This window comes from Pezoporus occidentalis, unplaced genomic scaffold (assembly GCF_034315485.1).
Source record: "Pezoporus occidentalis ecotype Australia unplaced genomic scaffold, CSIRO_AGI_Poc_V1 ctg127, whole genome shotgun sequence".
Taxonomy (NCBI): Eukaryota; Metazoa; Chordata; class Aves; order Psittaciformes; family Psittacidae; genus Pezoporus; species Pezoporus occidentalis.
Window position 1 is genome coordinate 1,849,580 of NW_026913071.1, and position 27,172 is coordinate 1,876,751.

At 38.5% G+C, this 27,172-nt stretch overlaps 2 protein-coding genes across 5 annotated transcripts in view; one reads left to right on the top strand and one right to left on the bottom strand.

Moving 5' to 3' along the window:
- Window positions 1-2,399, top strand: part of HABP2 (hyaluronan binding protein 2) — a 67,075-nt gene extending 64,676 nt beyond the window's left edge. The window contains exon 16 of one of the 2 annotated variants that reach the window (XM_062607895.1): window positions 1,436-2,399. The gene's annotated coding sequence lies outside the window, so the exon portion shown is untranslated. Of the gene's footprint in view, window positions 1-800; window positions 1,390-1,435 lie in introns of those variants that run through there. The other variant, XM_062607896.1, reaches the window with a different exon arrangement.
- Window positions 430-27,172, bottom strand: part of NRAP (nebulin related anchoring protein) — a 49,256-nt gene continuing 22,513 nt past the window's right edge. For 2 of the 3 annotated variants that reach the window (XM_062607861.1, XM_062607860.1), the window contains exons 21-42: window positions 25,962-26,060; window positions 23,905-24,009; window positions 23,323-23,430; window positions 22,383-22,694; window positions 21,115-21,219; window positions 18,861-18,959; window positions 16,938-17,042; window positions 16,468-16,575; window positions 15,576-15,689; window positions 13,964-14,161; window positions 12,064-12,168; window positions 11,072-11,170; window positions 10,206-10,310; window positions 9,736-9,843; window positions 7,780-8,091; window positions 6,148-6,252; window positions 5,367-5,465; window positions 5,146-5,250; window positions 3,519-3,626; window positions 2,514-2,825; window positions 2,130-2,282; window positions 430-860 (exon numbers count right to left, since the gene is read on the bottom strand). In XM_062607861.1, the coding sequence (XP_062463845.1) occupies window positions 765-860; window positions 2,130-2,282; window positions 2,514-2,825; window positions 3,519-3,626; window positions 5,146-5,250; window positions 5,367-5,465; window positions 6,148-6,252; window positions 7,780-8,091; window positions 9,736-9,843; window positions 10,206-10,310; window positions 11,072-11,170; window positions 12,064-12,168; window positions 13,964-14,161; window positions 15,576-15,689; window positions 16,468-16,575; window positions 16,938-17,042; window positions 18,861-18,959; window positions 21,115-21,219; window positions 22,383-22,694; window positions 23,323-23,430; window positions 23,905-24,009; window positions 25,962-26,060 (3,060 nt within the window). In that variant the 3' untranslated portion in view covers window positions 430-764. The remainder of the gene's footprint in view (window positions 861-2,129; window positions 2,283-2,513; window positions 2,826-3,518; window positions 3,627-5,145; window positions 5,251-5,366; window positions 5,466-6,147; window positions 6,253-7,779; window positions 8,092-9,735; window positions 9,844-10,205; window positions 10,311-11,071; window positions 11,171-12,063; window positions 12,169-13,963; window positions 14,162-15,575; window positions 15,690-16,467; window positions 16,576-16,937; window positions 17,043-18,860; window positions 18,960-21,114; window positions 21,220-22,382; window positions 22,695-23,322; window positions 23,431-23,904; window positions 24,010-25,961; window positions 26,061-27,172) is intronic. The other variant, XM_062607862.1, reaches the window with a different exon arrangement.

Sequence of the window (27,172 nt, forward strand, 5' to 3'; positions counted from 1 at the left end):
AGGTCCCTTCCAGCCCAAACCATTCTATGATTCTACAATTCTAAATCAGGATATAAAGACTAGATGCATTTGTGAAGAGTCCTTTTCATCTGAATTCCAGGGTTTACAACCTGCCCATAGCAGCTCCCTAATTTATCAATAGCTACCCCTATGGTGAGAATTTCTAACAAATTCATTCTGATTTTTTGCTTTGGAAGATTTGAAAAAGACTGAAGAACTAATTGTGACCTGAATACATCCAGTTAATCAAGAACAAATTCTCTGATGTCCACAAAGGCCTGCCCTTGGTTAGTCAATGATCACTTTGCTTTCACTGGCCCTTCTCTTGTTTATCTGTTAAGCCACCTGAATCATGCTCTTGTATTCTCTTAGGTCAAAGGTGCCAATAAACCAGGAATATAAAAATCTCAAATTACTACAAGTATGGAATGAGGTTCATCTGATTTATTCATTACAAATTATTTTATATTCTACCAATCAGGTTAATCCATCTGTAGTACAAAGCTGAGCCTGCCAGTCACCTAGTATTAGTTTCATTTACAGCTTCAAATAAATATCAGATTCTGTAATACATACAGTGATAAATCACTGAGTATCCACACAAAAATAAAATGCTCAGTTACAAATTGCAATGTTCAGGTTGTTTTTTAAAACAAGAAGTTTTTAGACACCATTTATTGTGCTTCCCAGAAAACTAGTAAAACTACAGGATTTGCAGGACAAGATAAAAATCTATTTGTGTTATGTCATGTTTCTGTTTACTTCTAATACAGTTGCATTCTTCTTCTCTTGAATTGCAGAATTTCTGAAGCATCAGGGTTGACTGTGGCCTGCTGAGATCCTTCTGTCCCCAGCTGGTCCTGTAAAATGAAACCCAAATGAATTGAATGAATTGTGAGGACAGCCAGTCGACAGCAAAAGGATTATCTATTATTCCATTAAAATATTCGTGTATTAAAAATTACCGTAACTGGCAAACAAACGAGCAAAATCTAAATCACTGCTCTGCACTGAGCAAACCTCTACAGCAGAGAAGTGCACAAAACGGAGATGCTCATGGAAGTTAAATACTACACATCTCACAGGACTGAACGTGCTCAAGTCTTAATTTCTCCTTTGAGCCCTAAACCAAGCAAACACCTGAGCTCCTGGTGGATTGCAGACCTGTAGATTCCCCTGGGATGATCAGATCATTATCATACCTGGGGCTTAAGAAGATATTTGCCTGCAGTCCCCATTGCTTGCATTAGTCAATCATAGCAGTAACTTATTTCCTGCGTAACTTTTCAGATGGGAATGTAAATCATGAATATGTTGTGTTTCTCTTGGCCTGGATTACCGTTTGACTTGTTGCCAAAGTTAAAACTTAAATGAAATGAGTATTTACAAGTGCTGATATTCTCTTTTATTGTTACTTAATCTTTCCTAACTGCAGGGGCTACAGGGTCCTTATATGGACTTTGGCTCTCTTGTGCTGGAATGCTGGTTATTGGGAGTTATCCCTGTGGAGGTAGGGAGAAGGAAAACCTGGAAGATCATGGCTTGTAATTTCTTGCATCTTGAGCTGGACAGACATGGAGGAGGCTGGAGTATTCCTCCTTTGCAGAGAGCCTCCCACAGATATACAGCTGTACAGCACACATTATACTGTCAGGAGTCTACACTGAGTCTGTCCATGCAGCTGCCAGTGGAGATTACACGGCAATACACAAAGCAATACATGGTGTCTTGCTGAGACTAGGAAAAGAGAAGGAGAATTTTACAGGAAGTCCCTTCCACCTCTATTTCTGCTTGCTGTGGAGGTACCAGAACACTTAGAGAGCTGACATTTACAAGTTAGGGGAAACACATCCCATAGTATAAGTAAATCCTATCCCGTGGCACTTCCTAGTGCCTACAGGAGCTGCTCAGCCATGAAAGTACTGAATTCTCTTGAGAGGTTCCTTCAAATTAAGGTGCACACAAAGCCACAAAGCTTTGTGTGGGAAATATACATATTCTGTTGAAATAATAGGGAGAACTGTAGACTTCGGGAAGCATTCACGAGGACTCAACAGGCTCTGTGCCTGTCTGCTATCTAGAGAGCAGAGCTGTTGGGATTTGTGAGAAGAACAGTTTACTCTACTTACAACTCCGTATCGATACTGGGCAGAAGAACCCTGCAATGCCATTTCCCGAAGGTATGCCAACTCGGCAGCTCTTCTTGCCATTTCGACTTTGTGAGAACCTGGGGGAGTCCAGCCAATGCCTCTGAGCCAGTTCAAGTCAGACTTGTATTTTACCTGAGAGAATGAAACATACACCAGTGTGTATTACTTTCTTTGGCTCTAATCAAACCACACACTGTATTCAAGAAAGAGTATATAAAGAGTCTACAATAAATAGAATATTCATTTTCAGCAGCCTGTAGTTCTTTCAAGAATGTGATTTTGTTGATAGGTAAGGTCTGCAAAGCACATTACCACAGACAGCTCTTAACACTTGGAAAGGCAGTGTCATTCAGCTATACTTACATCACTCTGCAACCTGTAGGCCTGCTTTGCATGCTTCACATTTAGCTGCTCAGGATCACAAGTGTATTGGTGAAAAGGCTGCTTGTAGTTAACATTGCTTGCAAGCTGCTGGCTTCTCATAGCATGGAGGAATCCTGGCTGGTTGAGGTGACTCTGGAACTGTGTCATGTTTTGGGCATATCCACTCCTGTATTGGTTGTCACTCTGGAGTTTCCCCACTCTGAGGACATGCCTGATTTTGGGATCATCATTTGCACTGAGGAATCCAATCCGCTGGCCTCTGTCTCTCAGGAAGGCTTCTCTGTATTTGTACTGCAGGAAGTGCAGAGAAAAATCTCATTTTCACATTCAGAATGCCTTCACGTTCTGTAATGAAATAACTTACCCTCCCCTAGATCCTATAGTGCCCAAGCATCAAGGGCTGGTTTGCTAACAAACTACGTCTCCTAATCTAACAAGACACTTTGGAAGAACGCCCTTTGTGATAATCTTTAAAGGAGTACAAAGACTTAGGGACCCCAAAATACTCACCTCTCAAAAGCAACAAGAGGTCTTCTTACTGTTGCACTCTCGGGTGCACCCAGTACACAGCTCAAGCAACAGCTCCTTCATCTTCAAGTTTTTTTGCCAACTGTGGTCTTCTGTGTTCGAAGGTGACCCACTTATTCTAGACAATGCTTTATTCATAGCCTAGTACCTATTTTATTTAACTACATCATAATATGCCTCCTTCTTAAGAATAACTCTTTGAAGTGAAACAGAGCAGCCTGGTTTATTTTATTATTATTATTATTATTATTATTATTATTATTATTATTATTATTATTATTAATGGGGGCCTTTAGTTGGAAATCATTGCACATAACTGGCATTTGGATTCACTGGATCACCACCAATTTTCCAAACCAGAACAAAGTTCACTTAAATCAGAATTCACTCCTTTTTACAGGGTGGGGGTGGCATGGGAAGAGGGTTGGGAAGTGTTTAAAACAGAACGATGCTTACATCACTAGCGATCTCTCTTGAAGCCTTTGCTGTCTGGAATGGGATGGCGTCAATCCTAAAATCATAGCCAGATGCCCTTGTCTGTTCCCAAGATGTTTTATACAATTTCTGTGTTGAAAAGAAAGAAACAAAAGAGTCATTTCCCCCTGCAGTTTCCTAAATGCAGTCCCATAACGGCAATAATAAATGTTTTATCCTACTGGGCTTATTTGTATCAAGAGTCATCAGTACTATCTCCAAGGTTTTGATCCACTTCTATAACACTTCAAATTCTTTTCTATTCACCATAATGATAAAAATGCCTCATCTGAAAAGTGCCACCAGGGTTTCCTTTTGTACTTGAATGGGGTTGTTTTTGATGTGATTTAATTTCTATTAGAATCTGTGATGCATCAGTCACATCAATATTGCATTGCTATTGCCCTTATTCTCTCTTTTGATGCATCCACTTGCAATGTCTTGGGTTTCATGGCATCATAATTTCAATACCAGTTATTTCAAGCTTTTCAAATGATCCCTGTCTCTATCCCCAGCCACATGTGGCTTCATTAACTCATATGGAGCAACAGCCAGTTCTAACATATTTAATGTGACTTTGAGGATGTGAAATACATTTACATCCTGAAGAGAATTTGCTCTAGATTTCCTTCTTCTCCCATCAGTAGCTTTCTTAAAATAGTTTCCAGTTTGCAGGTCCTGCTACACAGCCATGATACCTGAACTGACACTATTGGCTGTCACTTTATTCGTTTTCAGTGTTTGATTCACCCTCTCTGAGTTTTGTGACCACATGAAAACAAGCACAAAATCCACCTCACATTTTAAAATATATTCTTCTGTTTCACTCGTGAATTTAGTGCTAGGTGGTGGTAAATTTGAAGGTAAACTGAGATGCCAGAAATCCTGCAAGTTAGCCTGGGCAGAAGCAATGCAAGCATTACTGCACACCCTGCTAACAGGTCTAGAGCTGACCTTTCATCTGTGTGCAATCACCCCTTTGCCTTTTTTACCTTCTTCTCTACCACTTCAAAGAATGTGAATCGTACTTGTTTCTTTCACCAATAGAGCACCTATCACCAAACTAGGAACTCAAAGCTTCTTATCACTGTGACCCTGCAGTTAAAGACAAAAGTATTTAATCTGGGAACAGTAGATTAGGAACAGACCGAGTGCCTCTGTCTGGATTAACATGGAAACAAAATCCCTTTAAACCAATTCCACTCACTGATTCAGTTGCATCCAGGTTGATGACAAGTGTGCCTAAAGGATCAGTTCAACACAGTGTTGTACAGGTAGATTATACAGTCAAGGAAAGAGGATTCTCTCTTCTCCCCCATCCAAACATACGTGAAGAGATTTAAATTTGTAACTAAGCAGACCTATACTGAAGGACTGAAATCCTTAATAATAGTTTCCTGCCCTGTAAAGTAGAACTAGCTCTCAAAATAAACATCATCAGATTTCCTGATCCTTCCAGCCCAAACCTAGCAACATGTTGGCTGTCCACAGCCTCTGGCTTTTCTAGTTTTTGTCAGGCTCAGAGAGCCTGGCTTCTACATATACATGGAAGTTTCAATTCCCTAGCAAGTGTACCAAGTCAACTCCATGATGCAAAAGGCTTACTTACATCACTGAGGTGAAGGGCATTCTGGCGGGCTCGGATAAAATCTGGATGGTCAGGAGGCAGGGTGTACCTGTGCATAGCTTCAGAGTCTCCAGCCTTGTACAGTCTCTGTGGAGTCAAAAGTCATTAAATGCAACTGATACTGGAGGTAATGTTGAGATCAATTCTTTTATGCACTATAGTACAACAAAAGTTAAGATCACCTATAGTAAAATGAAACCTACATCACTGCACTGGAGGTAGCTGTTTTTAGCATGAATCAAATCTGGAGAGTCAACCACAGCAGTGAACTTCAAACTTTCTGGCTTCTGACGGTACTTTATCTGAGAGGGAGAGGAGGCAACATGAACAAAGAAAAAATAAAACACAGAACATTTCTGTTAATGATATATCACAATTCCAAGCATGTGATAACTGGAGTAACACATAAAAGCCACCTTCCTTAAGCCACAGTATTAAAAACATACTGTTCTGCTATAGTCTCAGTTGCTCTTTCAGCTAGGGAATGGGCATATCACCATATCCTTGCTGTGGTGCCCAGGCACTAAACTTCCTTTTCTGTGTGTGCAAGAAGGACTTCCCACTGAAAATTCACATGCAAAAAGCTTTTGAACACTACACTTTTGACAGCTCATAATTTTTCTCCATTAATGTATGATACTGAACAGGCAAATGTCCCTTCAGTGTGGTTGTCAATGCTATATCTTTCTATATCACTTCCGTAACCACCTGCTTAGAATTTCATCATGGAGTTTACTGCATTTATTTATTACTACATAGTTTGTTTATACTCCTGCATTTCATTCGGAATGGAAAATATTCAGCAGGTGTCACACAGTGGACTTGCATCTCCCATACTGCTTCTTGGTAACTTACACCTTGTATAAACAGGCTCCCACATCAAAAGGCAATGATAAGCTACATTCGTAAGTGTCATGTAACGAGGAGCCTTGATGGTAAACAATTCCTACAGACGTGCTATCCCATGAAAGATTTATCAGTTACCTCGCTGATGAGCTCTCCAGCCTTCTTTACACTTTCTATGTGCGGAGATCTTAGAGCCATCCAACCAACTCCTTTCATGAAGTTCAGGTCTGATTTATAGCGGTGCTGTTAAAAATGAAAATCGTTAGCCATCAGCTTTGTATCCACAGCTATTAAGGTTTCTTAAAAAGACTCCCTGATTCCTATTAACATCTTGTGGGTTTTCATTTGCCATGCACATATCACGTAGGAAAGCCAAACTGTTTGCATTTGTTCATTCCACCAGGAATTAAATAATGTATCACATGCAAGTTACAAGAGAAGGCCCCACGAGTGAATTAGTATGACTCAAAGCTGTAATAACCTGTTTGTACTGGGCGTAAAAGAATCCCTTTTGAAATAATTTTCTGAGGTGAGTTCAAGTCAGGAATACTAATTATTTTATCTGGTGTACACTTCCTCATTAACCCCATTTCTAGGAGGACACATTACTCTTTCTTTACTCACATGAAAGGCTTGCTCTACCTCCTAATCCAGTAAAGAAAGCAAGGCAGACCCAATAAAAGGTGAAAGCCAGTAAAGCACCCACACTCCCAACAATTCTGACTTCTCCTTCAGAGTGACAGTGGCTGACTGTGTGACTTTAATCCAATCATCTGTTTTTTCAGGGTTTTTTTTTTTGCCCTATATGCAAAAAGACATAACAGCCGGCTAGCTCAAGCATGTTGTTCATTATTACATACTGGGGTATCAGACAAAACTACCTTTATAATTTCTCTGGATTTCTAACCTGTGGGGTCTAAAGGCAAAGAGCCAAGTGCTGAGGTTCTTACCTCCTACCCTGTCCCTCTTTAGGCAGAGCTTCCTGCTACAGAGCAGCTCATGACCCTGGACCCTAAACTGTCACAATACAGCTGTCTGCATCTATGCAGCTTTATGCATGCACTCAACATCTACATCGGTTTAAAAGCACGTATAGCCAATGGCTTGTCCCTGAACAAAGGGCCTAAGGCAAAATGAGCATAGATGTGGCCCATGCTAAGATTCCATCATTTCTGTCATCAAAGTTTGTCTGAATTTATCACAGAATCATAGCATCAGCCAGGTTGGAAAAGGCCTTTAAGATCATCAAGTCTAACCATTACCGCATGCCAAGACCACCACTAAACTGTATCACTGAGGGCCTCAAACTTACATTTTCATGAGCAATTTTTGCAAACACATCTGGGGAACTGGTTATTTGATATGGATATTTCTGCTTGCAAAATGACTTTCTAACACATCCCAAATCAACCTCTGAGCATTTGACCTTCTGCTCCAAGAATTCTGCATATAGAGCATTGGCTGTCAAACCACTGACTGGCCGTGATCCAAACAGCTGAGAGATGATTGTGTAGATCCCTCAGCTTTAGAATAAGTAACATGGACTACAGTGATTTTCTGTTATGTTCATAACACAGAAACTTCTAATTCACATATATTCCATATGTGAGGAACAATCAGGTATCTTGCTACTACACATACATACATAAGTTTACAAACAGTCTTTCTAAACACATTGCCCAATGTCAATTCACAATCATCCGTGCAGGTCACTCAAAGCTGTGTTACTCCTAAATTCAATTTGCTATTAAGAGAAGGGTTAGTCTTTACCTCACTCTGTAGCATGTGGGCTCTTTTGGCCCACTTCATCTTCATGTCTTCTGGGACTGCTGTAAATTCATGGAGTCTCTGTCTGTAATCTTGATCACTCGCTAAGGCCTGGGCTTTCCTGGCATGGACAAGGTTCACCATGTCCATGGGCAGATGGTACTGAGACCACACTTCTTGGGACCTCTTCTTATACTCCTGTTCACTCTGTAATTTGGCAGCATGGAGGCAATGCAGCAACCTGATGTCGTCCAGAACACTTCTGGCACCAATGTGCTTTCCCCTCTCCATCACAAAGTTGTGTTTATACTGGTACTAAAAATAAAAAAGGGTAAAAGTAAAACAGTGCCAAACTTAGACTGGCTGCTGTAACTAAATTAGGATAAGTCATTGAATCATCTATGCTGTCTGTAAAAACAGCCAAAGTATGCAGCACTAGAAATTAAGTCTTTGAATCTCTCATTGCTCTCAATTTAAATACCACAGTAGTTGCAACATTAAACACACCTCAATACACTCTCTGAATATGCCCAAAGCATTGATCATGTTTAACCTCAGTTCATGTACTTTTATTATCTCTCAGAGTTTTATTCCTATCACTAGGAATGAGAACATAAGAAAAACAAACACAAGGCAGAATAAAAAATCTATACCAAAGAGAAACATCATGCACTCTGTAGCCTTCACATTTGCAAATGCTACCCAGCTATTTTAAAGAGTAAATTCAGTTTTCCTGGATCAATAACTATGTTGAGAAGCCTAAGATGGTGATCTGAGCACAAGAATAAGCACCAGCAACCCCTCATTCTCATCTTAGCTGGGACTATGACTCTCCCTATGATCTTGCATTTATCCTCTCTGTGAAATAGTGATGATGATGATAATGATTATTTATACAGCATCAACAGGGTGCTTGGAACTTTAAAGGGAAGGCCTGGGCCCTGAAGAGTTCATAATGTAGTTGAAATGGGATAATAACACTTATCTACCACACAAGAGAGTTGTGGGGATTAAATTACAGTAGCTAATGTTTATAAAGTGCTTCCAAGATGAAGGACCAAATTCAGATCTGTTGTAAGTGGATGTAATTCTATTATGGACTTGTACCCTTTAGAGCAGATCTGAAGCTGTAACCAAAAGCACTCTGCAAAATATGGTTAAGTATACATTATAAATGACAGCTAGAAACAGTTGCTTCATAAACCAAATATACATGCAATATATCCATATTTTATCACATTAGAGATTAAATATGCAACTAAATACTACATAAAATGAAGAATTCTTTTACCAAATTTAGCTCAGTTGTCAGTTTTTCCTAGAATTTATTAAATTTCTTCTGGGGAAGGGATGAACTTAGGCTTTCTGAGAAATGGATACCGCCATGTCTGAGGGGTTTGCAAACAACAATCCAGACAAGAAGATATTTTTAAGTATAAGATTTGCTTCCTCTATTTCCTAAATTAAGGGAACAAATATTTATAGGAGCATTCCCTGATTTTCACTTCCTAACCAGACAGGCAGCTCCTGATTTTCAGACGTTCAAAGAACACTCAGCTTCTTCTACCTTTATTTCAATTCAGGAGCACTAAGCACTTCTTAAAATAAGCTCAAAGCAGGGTGGACAGAATTAGTGGGCACTTAATAACATGAGGAGCTGAAAACCTGGAAAGGAGCAGAATCCCTCTGATTTGTCTGTCTGCAAATACTTTAATTCACTAGCTATTTCCCACTGGAAGATGTTTAACCGACCTTGGTTCCCGATTAGAGGCAATTCTTCCTCCTCTTTATTTTTTTTAATTCACACAAAGAATCTCATTCATTAGTAATATATTCTGTCTCACACTTGTCTCACATGGTTATGGAGTTGCTTTAATTCAGTAAAATCTCCTTTAGACATTGTTTTACATGAAGTTAACAAGAATTAGGCAAGAAGGAAGGTTGAATCATTCAACTCACATCACTGGCAATTTCTCTGGAGGCCCTGGCAGTCTGGAACGGGAGTGCTTCCGTTGTCAGCTTGTAGCCTTGAGCACGCAGATTATGCCAAGATTCTCTGTATTTTGCCTAAAGTAGGAAAGGCACATGTAGATTGCTGTTTCACTTTCAAATGCACAAAGGAACAAATAAAGGAACCCTCTTTCATTTGTTATTCTGCATTACAGTCGCATTCTTCATAATCAAAGGGTTTTTTTAAATTATCTTTGGGAAATCCTACTAACGCAGACAAAACATGTCTCGTTCTTTATGTAGGTGTAATTTACTCACAACCTTATATATGCTAATGGAGACAGATATCATTATAATCAAATCAAGAAAAGAAAGAACAGAATAGACCTAAGAAGTCCTCTACTTATATCCATCTTTCCTGCCACTGTACAGTTCATCTCCATCCCAAGAAATGTAAGAAATACAGAACAAATTCTTACATCACTGAGGTTGGCTGCATTTATTCTTGCCCGTGTAAACTCAGGCAGACCCAGTGTTGGTGTATAGTGATGTTGACTGTCCTCTCCCGCCGCTTTATACAGGCGCTAGGAAAGAGATCAAAAAGGCAATTGCAATTCATTTTCTTTATTGTTTCACTAATGTAACAGCAGGATGTAAGTTGTTTATGATTATGACAACTATAGTCAACCAGCACAAAAAACAGCTAAGAATATACCACTGCAATTGCAATGGGGTTTTCTTCTGGACAGAGAAAACTTTGATATTAATTTTTAGACATAAATCATGTTAGCCTTGCACTGTTATGCTGCCAGCAGGCCCAAAGTAGACCTATGAACATTAAGCAAATCATGAATGTGTGTTAAATAAAAAGGTAGGCATTTTTGTTGGACTGGCCATATTTTCTAGCTTGGATTTTTCTTCATGTTGTTATAGATGATTTTGATAACTTGCCTGTGGGCTTTGTCTTGCATTTTTCCCAAATTAGAAAAGCGATTATTTTTTTTAGGAGCCCCTTAAAGTGGACTATACTATGCAAATGAGCTCCCTCAAGAACACCTCAAAGAGCTGATCTTTTGAGGCTCTGTTTCACTTACAAAACCTGACAATGGAACTCTATTGTATGGGTACTATTTTAGCTTTTTAAAAGAGATTGAGTTGAAAATGGTATTAAATGTTTGGAAATAATAAAACATGATCTGACTGTGAAAAAGCACAAATCAGTGATGCTTGCTTTCTTTTTGATGCATTTTGCTTTCAGAACAGGGTTGTCTCTTTCCCACTCCTCCATCCCTAGCTTGCTGCATTTTGAAAGGCATATTTTCTCACTCACATTAGGAGAACCTACCTCATTAGCAATCATATTGCTGAATTTTGCATGAAGGAGGCCAGGAGAGTCTGTCACCGATGTGTACTTGAAGGAATGTGGCTGCTGACGATATTTACTCTGAGTTCACACACAAAGAAAAAGGAACAGAATAACTAAAGTGTCTTGTCAGTTAAGGGATTTTTCCAACACCAGTGGTCTAGTATTCCTTCTTGTGCCTGAAACTTTACTTGGAAAGGGTATGTGTCTATTGACCATCAAACTAATTTATCTTTTGCTACTCTCAATTTGGTGCATTCAAGTCTCACAGGGGAAATGAAAAGTACGTAAGAAACAAGGTGTAAAAAAAACAAAGTGCTGCTATGCTTAATACAGTAATGAGGTTATTTCACTCCTTGGTGTCATTAACCCTGTCTAGTGGAATTGCAGTAAAGGCAAACCCGCTCAGAGAGAAGGTGCTGCACAAGCCTGCTGAACTTTTTTGGGAAACAAACAAGGTTGCACCTGGCCTGTGGTCCTATGTCAGAATTGCGAGCAAAATAACTGCAAGATCACTGCAAAACCAATATTGAAAACAATAGTACACAAAAGCAGCAAGTGAAAACCAGACTAAGACTGTAAAGCAGCAGCAGAACTGAGGACAGTGTAATTAATACATTGGGTCCTCCACAGGTCAGCCTAATTTTAGAGAAACAGTACAAGGTACTTACATAGGCACAGCCTGATTTTTAGTTGAAAAAAACAAAATCAATTCTAAAATAAATAACATAAAATAACAACCTCCTGAGTCTGAAACACAGGAGAAAAGATTTATGAAAACAATTAGCAAAGTCTGCAAAGCCTTGAACTCCTTCAGATTCACCCATCTGCAGTTAGGACACGCACAGAATGATCAAACGTAAGGGGAGGGAGCCTAGCATTATCCATTGAGTCACTTTGCCAGCCCAGTTTAATAGAAAGACATCTGGCAAATTCTTGTTTGTAGTGGGGAAATCAAACCCCTCTTTTGTTACCTCACTGATGAGTTCAGAAGCTTTCTTCTTTCCTTCAATCTCTAGAGCCCCTGGAGTAATACATCCAACTCCTCGCATAAAGTTCAAGTCAGACCGGTATAAATTCTAAGGAAAACCAAGCAGAAGTAATTACAAGTTTGCATTTGAGATGCCCTATATTTATTCATCCAAATATATACACTATTCAAATAAATCCATTTAAAATTAGTATCTACCAGAGAGTTCATATGCATTACCTTATGTTCTTGTCTTTCTTTGTGTGTCTGTGTGTGTTCTACAGTACAGAGGCAAGATTCTGAGGACTACTAAGTCTCATGAACACTGAATGATACTTGGACTCCTAACTTTCATTTGTAACTTTGAAAAACCTTTTCCTAGATACATGAATTTTCTTCATATATAACATCTAAATCATAGGTATTATTTATTTATAAATATATGTAAGACCAGTTTAGAAAAGTATATGAAAAGACTTTTAAATAAAAGCTGGAAACCTTTTAGTACGTGGAATTGCAGGCAAAATAGCCTCAGGTTTAATAGCTCCAAATAGTCAAATATAATTAGGGAACATTAAGGAAAAATACCACTATAAGCCACTATACAGACTTCGTTAAAATGTTTTCCAGACCACCAAACCCAGCAGGGACTCCTTGTAAATACTTTTTCAAAAGTTACCAAGAGGTTACTAGTAGATACATTAGGACAAATATTATTTCATTTGATGATGATAAGTGTGTGGAGGGGGATTTTCTGCTTAGAAAGAACTATACAGACCAAATAACTAGGAAAGCACAGATTTGCCTACTTGATGGATACGTGGAAACTGCTACTGCTTACTGTGGGAAGAACTAGCTTTAGTTAATGAGGTGTTTTGGTTCAGCTATCTACTTATAATGGAAAAGGACTATGCCTTCTTTTTATTGAGAACCAGCTACCCTTCCATCCAGGTCTAATCTCTAGACTCAAAGACATCATGGTGCTGCATACAGGAAATACTCTTCATGAAATGGAAAGAGAGAACAATACTAAAGGTGGTCTCTTGTCTAATTTCAGCTATTAGCACCAGAGAGAGCACATTCTGCACTCTTGAGTTGTGTTGCTGCCAACCAACATTTCACTCCCAACTCAAAGAAAGGCACGGATGGAAACCTGCCCCAGAATCTCTGATTACATGTGTTTTCATCAAAGTTAGGGCAGCACAACTGGCAATTGATGTTTATACTTTTTGAACACAGTCTGACATCTTTAAGATTGCTGGCTGAAAGTGTTAAATTGATATACGGTAGGATTTTGGAGCCAGATACAGCCCCTCCTGAGGTCTCCAGAGGCAATGTAATCTATTAAAAGCCCTTTGCTCAGGGCTGTGCCTACAGACACAGCCTACCCTTGAATTTGTAAGGCATTATCCAGTTAATTTACTCAAGATTATGTAGGGAGCTAAACTCATCCTTCTTAGAATTTCAGTGGTTATGTTTTGGGGCAGAGCTTATAAATGTCTTAAAGATCAGATTTTTAACAATAGGCATCTTCCTTGTGGAAGTACACATGAATATCACCCAGATGCAAACCAACTCAGATACTAGATGGCAACCAGTCTGTGTGGTTAGCAAGATCTTAAAAAGAGTATGTTACCAACAGTGCAATCATCCTCACTTGCAAACACTTCTCTGCCAGATCATCTAAGATTACTATGCTTTACCTCTTGGTATAGCGTACACACATACTGTACCAACTGCCCAGTAAGATAGATGTCTCATTCCTGAATGTAATCAAGGGGGAACAGCCATTGTTTATCCCTCAGCTGCTGCTCAAATACATACTGTCAGCTCTCTTGATTTGGAACAGAACTTTCTTGCATCAAAACCAACAGGGAAATATTGCTGGGATACTTTGCGATTACCTCACTCTGTAGTTTGTATGCATTCTTGGCACACCGCAACCTCACATCATCAGTCAAAGAAGTGTACTGGTGTAGCAGCTGTCTGTATTCTTGTTCACTGACCAAAGACTGGGCTTTCTTGGCATGTACCAAGTTTATCATATCCAGTGGCAGGTGGAAGTGAGTCTTTGTATCCTCAAAACCTTGCTTATATTTCACCTATCAAATTAAAACCAGATCACACAGATAGCACAGCATGGTAATTACAATTCAGGTTTTGATTAGAAGACACATTCTCCATATTTCTTCCATTATCCAGTATAAATTATTCTTTCTAAAGGTAAGTTCCCAACTTGTTTAACTATACTGTGAATGATCAATACTTAGAATATGTAGCAGTCTATTCTTAATCAAAATAGTAGCCATCTACATTATAGTCAATTAAGCTATCATTCTATTTTTTTGTTAAAACTGAATACATTAACTCTATAGAACTACCAAGCTCATAAATGAAATTTTAATCCACTGCATTTCTCGAAAGCACAAGAAAAAGGTGAAGCTACTGCCTGAGGATAAATGCAAACAGCCATATTTATATTACAATTAGCACGAATCCTCAATCAAATTATTTGTTGGTTCCCATTGATTCAGCCAGCTTCATTTCATAGTTTTAAATGTGATTTTTAGTGGTTGGTTTTTCCCCATTCTGTCTCTGTTCAGGAAAAGAAAGGTAAAAATCTTCAAAGAACTTTTTTCACATGACATTTCCCTATCAGATTATGCAAATTTGAGATGTTCAGGCTGTTCATCCAGATAATGAACATCCAGAGTTATTGATGATCATCAAACTGATTTAGAATAACCTGACAGATGGATGAATTCTTCAGACGCTTAGCGCTACCTGTATGACTAAACGTACCATCACACAAGAGAATCCCAGTACAAGCTCAGCACTCACTCACTGAAATCCACAAACACTCTCCCATCTATATCCACAATCAGGCTTACTATGGACAATTATGGTAAGATATGTAGTTCTTAGCTTATTTATGTGTTTAAAGTCAGACAAATATTTCACTGCTTTCTGATCAAGCCACAAGTGTTCAAAATGCACCGAACAGTCACAATTCTTACAGACAATGAACAAATAATGTAATTCTTAGCATATACCAAGACCAAGTGGGAACCATTTCCCTATCAAAAATTTCCCAACTTGAAATTCCATAAACTTATTCATCCTTCTGTCTTTCAGGAAAACAGTAAAATGAAAGTAGTTACTGAATAACTTCGTATCTCTACCAAATCTAATTTACTTCTGTACAAAACACACTACTAACTCTCAGTTAGATCAGCCTCTGAGTGACACTTTCAGTACAATATTCTGTGCTAGGCATTACTGTTATGCAGGAGGACTTTGTGCAGGAATGCACAATCTTATTTTCAAATTCATGGAATTTTAAATAATGTAAAACAATGCCAAGAATATCATACCAACATATCTGGAAACTGGGGAAGAAAGCCCTAATTCTTAAATAGTAAGCTATTCCACAGAGCTTAGTGCATCTTCCATGAGGAACTACTTACTATTAGGAAGCCAGTTCTAAAATGCCCACATCTTCTTTCTTATACTTACATCACTCTGCAACGATGCTGCATGGACTGAATGAGCAATATGAATATCACCTTCCAGGCCACGTGAGCCAAGCATCTGTCCTTTCATTTTCTGAAATGCCTCCTTATACTTGTGCTACAAAGGAAATAAGAATAGAAATGTGAATAGAAGTATTAGTCAGATTGTTAAAACCTGAATAAAAGGGTTTTCATGTTATAGAAAGAGAGCTATGGACAATAAATTCTGGCTATACCCAATATGATAATAAATCTGAATGGACCTTTAGTGGATACTTGGAGGACATCACCTGTGCAAACATTTTAATACCTTATCCTATTGAGAGAAAAAACACACAAAAACCACAATGAACACTTACAAACAGCTTGGGTTAGATACCTGCTGTTACACAGGTGGTGGAAGACAAGAACCTGGTACAGGTTCAACCTCAGAATCAACCTCCGAGGAGCCTCTCCCCATCAGCTCTCTAGCAAAGTCAGAACAACTAACTGGTCTCCTATACTTATCTGTATATCTCTACAACCTTTAAAGGACACTCAAGACAAACCCTGAAGAGTAGAACTTCCTGAATAAGCAATCTCTTCCAAAGCTTGCCTAGTTAACAGTGGCTGACAGCCCCTGAAAAATCCCTGTGATTGTCCAGTCACAGCAGATAAGTTAGTCAACTTTTGCTAGGGGATGTTTGCTTTTGCAAACCTTCCTTTGCTTAGTTACCAGTAACGCTTCATTGTGGTTGCACCTTCAAAAGCACAACTAACTAGACCAAGGCCACATGTCTCCCAGATGTAGAGTTATCAGGACATGCTGTTTCCATCAAGTGTCACTCAGCAGGGCAGAAACAGTCTGGAGTGACTGACATATCCTACTGGACAATATCAGCAGTAAGTTCACGTACATCACTTATGATTTCACCCGAAGCCTTTGCTGCCTGGAAGGGAATGGCATCAAGTTTCAGTTGATAGCCACCGTCTTTCATCTTTTGCCAGGACTCCTTATAGTGAATCTAGGAAATACAGAACGGATATAAAGAAGAGTTGCTGTTCAGACGGTTGATACAGCAATGCTATTGCTATCCTAGCAATGTTACCACATTAGTTTCATTCTACTCCAACACAGAGGGCTAACATAAACGATCAATATACAACAGGAATAGTCACATTAAAAATGTCCATTATAAAAATTAAGATTTGTTCTTAATCTAAGAGAAGTTTGATTTCTCATATTACTTCAGAAAACTTTAGACCATAGAATGATCATATACTAGGGAAAGGAAAGAAACTTAGTTTGGTTTCCTGTGAAAGACTAACAGCAAAGCACTATCAACTTTTTCACTTCCCTTTAAAATATTAAAGGTCAGATTTATACCTCACTGATATTCATAGCATTTAATTTGGCCTGAAGGATTTCAGGAAGATCTGTTGTGGGTGTATACCGATGCTTAACACTCTCTCCATGCTCCTTGTACAGCCTCTGCAAGTAGAGATGAATTTCAGTAGCAAGTACTTACTACACATGCATATTGTTCACAGACAAAAACATTGACAAATAGGTCTATGGAAAGCAAAGACTAAAAAAAAGTGACAGCAGCATTAACAGATAAAGGCAAATTTATCAGTCAAAAAGTATTCAAAACGCTTTGAGTCTGATTCACCTATCAGCTAGAGTCTGCTAGAGAGGGACTCCTTTGAGTGTATAAACCAATAGATAGGAAAATTCAGATATATGAATACTAATTTGATAAGACTTCCAACATACGTGAATAGGGAGAAGGAGCATAAACAACAGCTGTTAAGGATGTACAGCCATAAGTGGCCTACGAAAACTCTGAAATTCCACAGAAACATGGGGAGTTGAAGTTCCCCAAACACATCTCTCCAAAGTTGTTAATTTTTAGCAGATAAATATAATGGTAATTAGCTGTGCAAGTACTCCAAATTTAGTTCCAGAGCTAGTTGCAAGGGGGTGCTCAACAGTCAACAGCAGGAGAATAAAAATACTCAGAATGGTGAGTGATCCCATCATAAAACAGGTGTTTATATGAGCTATTCATATCAGTTCTTGGAGGAAGAATATAGGGTTGGCCCAGGACTAGCTAGCTTTTGGATGTCTGCAGACAGATGAGAGGAGTTCTACGCAGTTAACTGGAACTTCCCCTAAACTGGCTATGCACGGTTCACCTCTTTCACATTATCTCTCTTTCCCAGTTTAGTTTCTTCTTACACTGACACCATAATTTCAGATGAGCACACTTCACCACCATTTGATTTGCCCTTAGATATGACCCATGTCTTGACCACCTGATTTGCCATTCCCAGGCTGTAATTTCTGTGTGAAGGTTTGAAATCACAATGAAACTCTCCATTTCACCCTGCTGCCACTTTCTTTAGCAAGTAGACCCACTTCTATTACAACTCTAGAAGAGGAAAATTAATGAGAACTCCATGTGTGAAGTAGAGCAGCAGACTGATTTTGACTGTGGCACAGCAGAACAAAATGACTTATATTTATCCTGCCTGAGATGTAAGCCTTTTGGATCTTATTAATTACACCAAAGGCATAGACACTGTAAGTATTACAATAGCATGTGTTTTACACAAAGTCTTTCATCTTCTTCTTCACTTTAAAAATATCTATTTTCAAAATAAAACATCCTCTCATGTTTGAAACTTGTCTTTTTTGAGTGACTTTTGCTTACTATTCACTTCTGCATTATCCCAGTTAAGTCTACAATATTTTTAAATCGCTCTTCTATTAAAAATAAACATGTTTAAACACCAAACAGCCTCAATTCTTCCCTTTCAGGTTTCCCCTCCTGGATTTCTCTCTCAGCAGGATGACAGCTTGAAATTATTTATTTTTATTTCCTTGTCATGCTGCCTTACATTTTGTTTTGAAAGAACATGCAGAAACTGAAATCTGAAAGATCTGTTTGAAAAGGGGAAAGGACCCCAAATGTGTTCTTCCTCAATGAATTTCAAGAGACCAAAAGACTCTGAAGAGCCAAAGGTCAGTCTTACTTTTAAATTTTACTTCTGGAAAAAAAAGCCAATTGGACAGAAAGCCCTTTTTTTACATGAAACTCCCATTCATTTTACTGGCATCTCTACGACTCCCCATTCCAAGTTAGAAGCATGCTTTTTGTGAGATGCACCGCACCAGAACACAGAAGTTTCATGGTTCCCAAGGATAATCTCAGAGAAAGAAAGAGAGAGAAAGCCAGTGCTTCAATCGGGTCGTTCAAAGAGGATACCACTCTTATAATCATAATGTATATACATTATAACTTACATCCACAGCCTGGTTATAACTAATTCTAGCCTGGATCATCTCAGGAGTGTCTTTAATACTGGTAAACTTCAAAGCATATGGATGCTGACGGTACTTCTTCTGTTGAGCAGAAAAAGATCAAAGCTGTGAATTTTGTGCTGCTCTTTCATGCTATTTGAAAGAGAAAAATCATAGGTTGCTGGAGATTAGAGTGAATTTGTGAACATAATTATTATTCCTCTTTCCTCATCTTTATGTCCTAGGTACCTTCAGATTAATATTTGTTTCAATTTAACAATAACCTTTTGCCGATTAATATTAAAGTATTTCTCCCTAAATATAAGGAAAACATTTCAAAATTGGATTTTGCCTACCTAAGTACTCCAGAACTCAGGATTTTAAAATCTTTTTCAGATTATTTCAAATACGGTATGACTGACTATATTTTTTATTGACAGTTTCTTTAAGCAAGTGATCATATACATTTGTAGTGCGTTAATAATGGCAACCATTTAATTTACTGTTCCAGGGTTTAGGTTTCCTCCTTACATTTACAGCAAATCTGTGCAGCCATTAACACTATGCCTAATTGTTTTGGTATATCTTCTAGATAATTATATTAATTCTGCTTGCTTGAAAGGACCCATAGTAGTTTCTGAGAGATCTTGTACATAATTAAGATGAAGGCTGTTTGATGGCAAAATGTCACTTTTTCTACATGGCCAGGTCTCTAAATGCTTCCCTTCCTGCGTTAGCTGTCCTAAACCCATCAATACTCTTATCTCTTCTCCAAATAGCGCATACTGAATTTTCCCAATGCCTGTGATGAACTCCCAAGTCAATAAATGTGTTCATGAGTCTTCTGGAAATTGTTTCTATCTCAGTGTTTGAGTCTAAGGGCATGTCACCCTTTACATTGAGCTATGATCCACAGAAGATTATCTATCTGAGGTAACATCTTGATTCTTTGGGAACTCAAAATACCCATAAACCACATTAACTCTTCCAAGGCATTACAAGCTTATGAGCAATGTTTCATTTCAGAAAGCAATCCCTTAAAAATGAGCAATCCTTCTAAGTTTAACTGGGGACAAAAGTGGTTTATTCTTAATTCTGATCAGATTTAGAGACAAACAAGAGTTGACCAGAACATGTCTACACAAAACTCTTAGATATATTCTGGCAATTGCTTTTTAGCAGTACTACAAGTGCTAATCACTGTGTGTATGTAAGAAAGGAGGAGGCTCGTAGCCATCTAAAATTATTTGGTACTCACAAAAAGGTTAAGATGGACAACCTAGCAGGTCATATTTCTACCTGGAAGTTTTCACTACTATAACATCAAAATCGTATACCTCTACAGATTCAGAGTTACTATTCCAGCCAGCATTGCTGTACTAGCTTTTATGAATCTACCTTGCTTGACACTAGCTGAGAATCAAATTTATTGTGCCTAAAAACCCCATCATTCTTCACTGTATGTGATTACATGGGAAAAAAAATTGTGTTTGCAATCAGCAGATGTGAAAGGATGACCACATTTTCCAAGCCACTACACTAGTGGCTATACTGTTATTCTCACTGAGTGAATGGACAGATGATTCCTGCATTACCCATGGTTATCTAAAAAATCACAGGATTCAGTCTCCTACGGCAGCGCATTCAGACAGTAGGACTTCCTATAAGACAACAGAAACAGAATACTATGGACCTTTTAACCATTTCCATCAGCCCTTAGAAAGTCTCATGGGACTGGTACGAAGGATTCTAGAGTTTGCCTTATCCTATAAGTCATATTAGTTATAAGGAGAAATAAGGATCAAAACTACTTGGGCCGATAGATAGCTACAGACAGAGATATCTATACGAATATCAATAGCTAGCATGAATATATATGAAAAAGGAACAAGAAGGAATGTGTATCTGTTACAAAAGAAGGTCCTGGGTCCAATGACTGGATCTTTTCATCATCTCTACTGTTTTGCTTCATTAAAAAGGTAGGCTAGTGGGTAGCAATTGAGCACTGTTTGATTGCCATTATTATTCATAATATCATTTGTCACCTACTTTGTTTTTGCAAAGGCTATATGGACTCCTACTGGTGTGTGTTTGGTATCTGGTTTCCCTCTAATTACCAGTCCTATCCCTGGTTTTGAGGGCTTTCATGTGCTGTGCCTTTTTCTTTCCCCTTTGAGTGGAAATTATTTTAATTTTATACAGACATTTTGCACGCATTATGCAGCAAATTCTGTTACATGCTGTCATGAAATCTCACCTCACTAATGAGTTCTCTTGCCTTCTTAGCCTGCTCCACATTTAATGACCCAGTGGCTATCCATCCAGCTCCTTTCATCCAGTTCAAATCTGCTCTGTATCGGTTCTGACAAAGAAAAAGAAAAAACACTATTGTTGGTGTTCATACACTTAAAATGCCATTAAAGGATTCAGACATCTCAGGGACAACAACCAAGTCAAATTAGTGCCTGCTTTTGTTTTATTCACTATTGTACAGTTGCAAGGGAAGCAAAAAATAAAATTCAGAATGAAATATAAGTATCAGGACTTGCCAGCTCTTGTGCAGTATGCTGCACAAGGTAGTTTTTAGAAGTGGTCTACACTTTACTGTCATTTGTAATTTTTAACCTCATGTGGCAAAAACTTCAGTTTTATTGTGCACAGTGCACTGTTTAAAACATCATTAATGATTTGCAATGAGAAGAAAATGATATTTAGTATTTCCCAATCCCTATCATTTTGTTAAACCGGAGGGAAAGCATCTAGTTTTTCACTTTCCATGTGTTTCCAAGGAGGAAGTGTACAGGAGTATTTCTCATTTTCCTCACGAAATCTCTCCTACCAACAGTCTACTGAATTCCAAAAATCTTATACAAGTACTAGAGCCACCTTTCTCAAAGAAGCCAGATGGTTTTCAGTGGTTATACCTCAACAAGACCTGTACAGATACCTAACTTAGTCTCCTTGAAATGTTCTAACTTAAAACCTCAGAATGTAAGGTCTAACTTACAGTAACCATTTACAGTATTAGACAGTTTAGCTGATGGTTACAGCTGAACATGTAACCTGTATGAAATTTTATCACCAATTTTATCACTATACATTATTTAACCACCCTGCATATTAGGTAAAAAAAATTAATGTACATCATATACAAACCCTACTGTTTTATTAACATTTGAAGTAGACTTTGAAGAAGCGTAAGGTGTCCCTGCCCACGGCAGGGGGGTTGGAACTAGATGATCTTAAGGTCCTTTCCAACCCTAACGATTCTATGATTCTAAGAAGCCATGATCATAAAACAGGATCATAATTCTCCTCAAAACTGCACACCTTTTGCACTACATATATCTTTTGAGCAAATACATGGTTAATATTTACCAGTTTAATATTAACTGCTTAATAGTTGAAATATTAGGTGCATAAATATTGTGGCATTACAAGCATAAATATCTGAATAAACTCAGCCCTAAGTGTCTGCATGGGTTGAATGAAGGACCACTGAAATATATTAAGAGCAGGACTTACATCACTCTGCAATCCATAGGCCCATTTGGCCCATGCCACTTTCATGTCAGTAGGCAGGGCTGTGTAGTGATGGAGAGCTGTCCTGTACCCTTTATCTGTGGCCAGATTCTGAGCCTTTTTGGCATGGACAAGGTTAACCATATCCATGGAGACATGGAACTGATTCTTTGTGTCCTCAAATCCCTTCCTGTACTCCAGATCACTCTGCAACTTTGACATTTGAAGGGAATGAGCCATCTGTGAATCTTCCTCCACAGCCTTTACTCCAATCAGCTTACCCTTCATCTTCTCATAACCTTCCTTATATTTAATCTGTGAAGAAAAAAAATAGACCACAAGTTATTGATCTAAGTTGCCAAACTGACAGCTCTGCTAGTAGTAAAGCAATGGTCTATCAGTACTGTGACATGCTCAGTCCTTGACACAAGCAACTAAGAAGTCCGTTTGTAAAAAAGAACTGTAATGATTTAGAAATTAGTAAGTGTTTGTAAAGAATAAACCCTTTCTCAATAATAATATGTTCACAAAAAGCTTTAAGAACTCTTTTCTTTTTGTTTCTTTCTAGGAAAAACAACATTCTCTAAGCACTGAGGTCAGAAAGTTCATTTGGGAATTTTCTGGCCAAGCATAGATGTACTAAGTTATGATGTTTCACAGGAGATTTCCACTTCATTTTGAGTTCTAAAATTCACCCTCAGGTCAAAATGAGAATAGAAAACCACAGTCAGCATGCGGGGGAAAACTGAATTGCTCACAGCAAGCCTTCTGACTAATTACAGAATGCCAATCACCCAGTCAACTCCTCCATTGCTTCTTAGCACAAATCAATTGAGGGTGGCTTAGGGCACTGAGACATATGTGACACATCCCAACACTCTGGTAGCAACCTGGATTGTCAGCTGTCCTGTAAAGAAAGAAGGCTGATGGAGTCCATACTCACATCACTTGCCAGATCCCTCTTTGCCTTAGCTGTCAAGAATGACAAAGCATCCAGATGAAGCATGAATCCTTTTTCCTTCTGCTTCTCCCAGCTACTCTTGTAGAGTTTCTAAAGAGATGACAATAACACAGACTCTTTATTACTATCAATATATTCTGTTTGTTCTATAGTCACAGTGAAAGCTCCCAAATAACATCAGACCAGCAAGCACTCCATGTCCAGCAACCATATATTTAAAGAAGAGATATGGTGTCTTCACTGACATAATGTAACTGGATACTGTGGGTACTGTAACCCCATTATCTCACTGCTTCCAGTGAAATTGTCAGTATGCCATTCATCTGGAAGCATGTGGAAAATACACAGCTTCAAACTCCAAAGGTGACAAGTCTTCAGAACAGCAGATGTGACTAGTATTTAATTAAGAGAAAGTAATTAAATTTAGATATAAAGTTTTTATAGCTAAAACATTTGGATCTTTACAGAGAAAAAAAAATCTAACTTTCACCAACAGAACAAACATTACAACAGCAGCTGTAACTATTCACAGGAGTTAAACCAAATCTATATCTTACACAGTACCTCACTGATATTGGCAGCATTTGCTTTGGCCAGCAGAAAGACGGGATCATCTTTGCTGATGGTGTACTGATGAAGATATTGCTCTTTTCCTGACCTGTAGGCAACCTGTCCACAGAAAGCAAAGCATGGTTTAACAAGCAGTAGTCCACATTTAATACTGAAGGAATATTGATTAAAACACCCCAAATATTATGGGATTTGTTAGGGTTAATTTATTTGGTGACTTTAGCATCATGACTTTTTTTGCAAATATGAATTTAAAAGCTGACCCACAGAGTCGGGTTGACCAATTATTCATGGAAGCAGTGAAACAAAATATGTATCAGGATACTTTAATTCTCTTTCCTAAAGTTAGCTACTTAATGGACTATAAAGCTGTCAGCAATTCATAGTCTGTACAAAATGTATGCAAGAATACTTTCATCCAATATTAAACTGCAGCTACTTTTTGGGTAGTCTTTAATAGGGCACAGAAATAGTGAATTTTAGGCATGAAATGAAGAACACCATGCAACTGAATCTGCAGAAAAAGTTTGTGACCTAAATGTAATTGCTGACATAATACTCCAGTGAGGACTAACGTTCCAACTTTGAATGAAAATATCAAGGACCTTTTTATGATCCAAGCAGCAAACATCTCCATTTTATATCCCAGAGCAACATCAACAGAGAAATAAACTACTGTTTCAGAAGCCCATGAAGCTGTTGGAGGAGCTGTTGAAAAGCTGCAAAAAGATGCCCATTTCACAAAGCGTTGTATTTCTTACATCACAAAGAAAGGGGGGTAAGAAATGTCCCTACTATAAAGATCTAAATCCATGGCTACTATTCAGACTTCCACACACACAAAGAAAGGCAGTGTTGTCCAGTACACAGGAGATAAATAATGGGAGTCAGGAGACCAGTGTTCTCCTCTGATTCAATCTGGTGTCATATTTGAGACACACAATGCTCACCCAACTAAGTGCTGTGTTTTTACTGATGTAGAAGATCAAAAAAAGGAAACATGGTAGCTGTCTGAAAAAGACCACTCAAGAAGCAGTAATGTTTCATTCACATAACAGCTGAGAAGCTGACAGCATCTTCATTTCAAGGTACAACATATGAAATGTAACTTTAAAAAGGCCTGTCAAGTCACTACTGTTCCAAAATTAGTTGGTCAGCAATTATAACAACAGGTTCCTCTCCTTTTGGAAACTTACAAGTCAGTTCCTGTCATCTAAGTCCTGCCAGGGAGCTCTGAAGTACCATCTCAGCCCTGAAGTGGTCAGGCAGTTGCACGTCTGACCATTGTAGGTCCCTTCATACTGAAATATCCTATCCTATCCCACCTGCCAGTGTGGCCCACCCCAAGAAAGAATAGGGAGTATTCTGAAGGCACTCAGTTGGGAAAATATGGCTATTTGAGCATTCTACTAAATCATAGAATTACAGAATCAAAAAGTAAAGTACTTCAGTAAAATAAGTAAAGCACGTTAACAGCCACAGCTGAAGAATGTGTTGTCTAACAAGGCTGATATAACCTGAGGTAGTCTGACAGGGCCCTCAGTGGAGAGAAACACAGAGCCTGGGATGAATGTGCATCAGTCCCTGAGCTAATGTCTACCTTGCTTTGAAGCATTGCCTGAGGATCAGTTAGGAATACTGTGATTCTCCTACAGCTTCCATCCTCACTTTTGCTACTTCATGGATAACCAGTTTTCATGCAGATAACATTAATGCCTCAGGAATAGCCAGGTATCCTCTTCATGAATGCATTTCAGCCATACTTAAATTCAGCCTATCACCAAGACTGCCTTGTAGAGGCATCCCCAGCCTTTGACATCATTCATGAGAAGCCTTGCTTGTCTATTTCCACTCCCACTGGCATTTGACTTTTGTTGTTATTGTTCTAGTTCAGAGAATTTAATGAGAGAATTCATCAAAGAAATAAAAACTCTTGAAAATAAATCCAAGAAATTTCACATTTTCTTCCACCCACCACCCCAGTGTTTGTATCTCAGGAATGACCACATTATAAGATACTTGCAAAGAGACAAATTCAGTCAAGGACTCACATCACTTTGCAGTTCCTGGCTTTTCTTGGCATGCTTGATCTGAGAACTGTCAGCCACACTGGTGAACTTCAGAGCATCAGCCTTCTGTCTGTACTTTTTCTGCATCAAATTACAGCAGATTACACAAAAGTTTCGACAATATTTACATTCCCAAGAAAAATGTAGCGCTTTCAAAAAATACATGACTGATAGAGCCAAAGTTCCCCTGTAAATTCCAAGACAATTTTAGCAAGGTATCAACAACATAAGATTCCAAATACTACCCAGTATTGTATACTTTATATATATTGTACTGTTATATTACTGTATATAGCTACTAGTATTTCCAAGGTGAGAAGGGTAGTGCAAGAATATTGCAAATGTACTGTTGCTGACACTGCAAGCATGGACACTCTTTGGTGCCAGATGTACAAGCTAAATTTCTTACAAGATCTAGGTTGCACACCAACCAGTGAGTGTCCTTCACAAACCTGGTGTGGCAAGACAGGACCCAAGAGAGCTCATAAGCTACAGAATCAATACTGCCATCTTGTTTTCTTATGTGAGACCTCTGAAGCATATGCATGTGTTATCAAAATCACTGAACATGTTACTGAGGTATTTTTAAGTTGCTAACATACTTCTGAGGTATCAATTAAATTAGAAGGGGCAATTCCAGTGTCCTGAAGGTGACTTAAATTCAGAATCTTCCCCCATCTCCCAGCTCTTTTCAAAGCAGAGCTCAGTGCAGACACTGCAGTCAAGCCTTCCTGGGAGCAACGGCTGTGAGAGGACTCCACAAGGCTCAAGTCTTGGATGTGGGGAAGACACATTGTGCTTCATTCATCTTCTGGCACCAATACCTATATAAGATTTATTTGAATGGACAAATTTGCATAGAGACTAATGTTTCTACTTTGGTAAACAAGATTGCCCTTACCTTTATTCCATCTTACTTTTTGTTTTATATTTGAAACACACATAAGTGAATGGAAAACTTCCACTAACTTCATCAGGCTTTGGATCAGGCCTGTTTTGTATCAGTGCCTCTGCCTCAGTCTTTTGTATCACTCATTTGAGAGCAAGCTAAATATTTCTCTGTCTTTGAGACAGTAGAAGGAAATTCAGCACCTTATTTCAAGACCACAGTATGATAGGGGAGACCAAGCATATTTCTTGTATACTTTAGTCAAATTCTGATTCTAACAGTTCAACCATGAAGTGGGGCATTC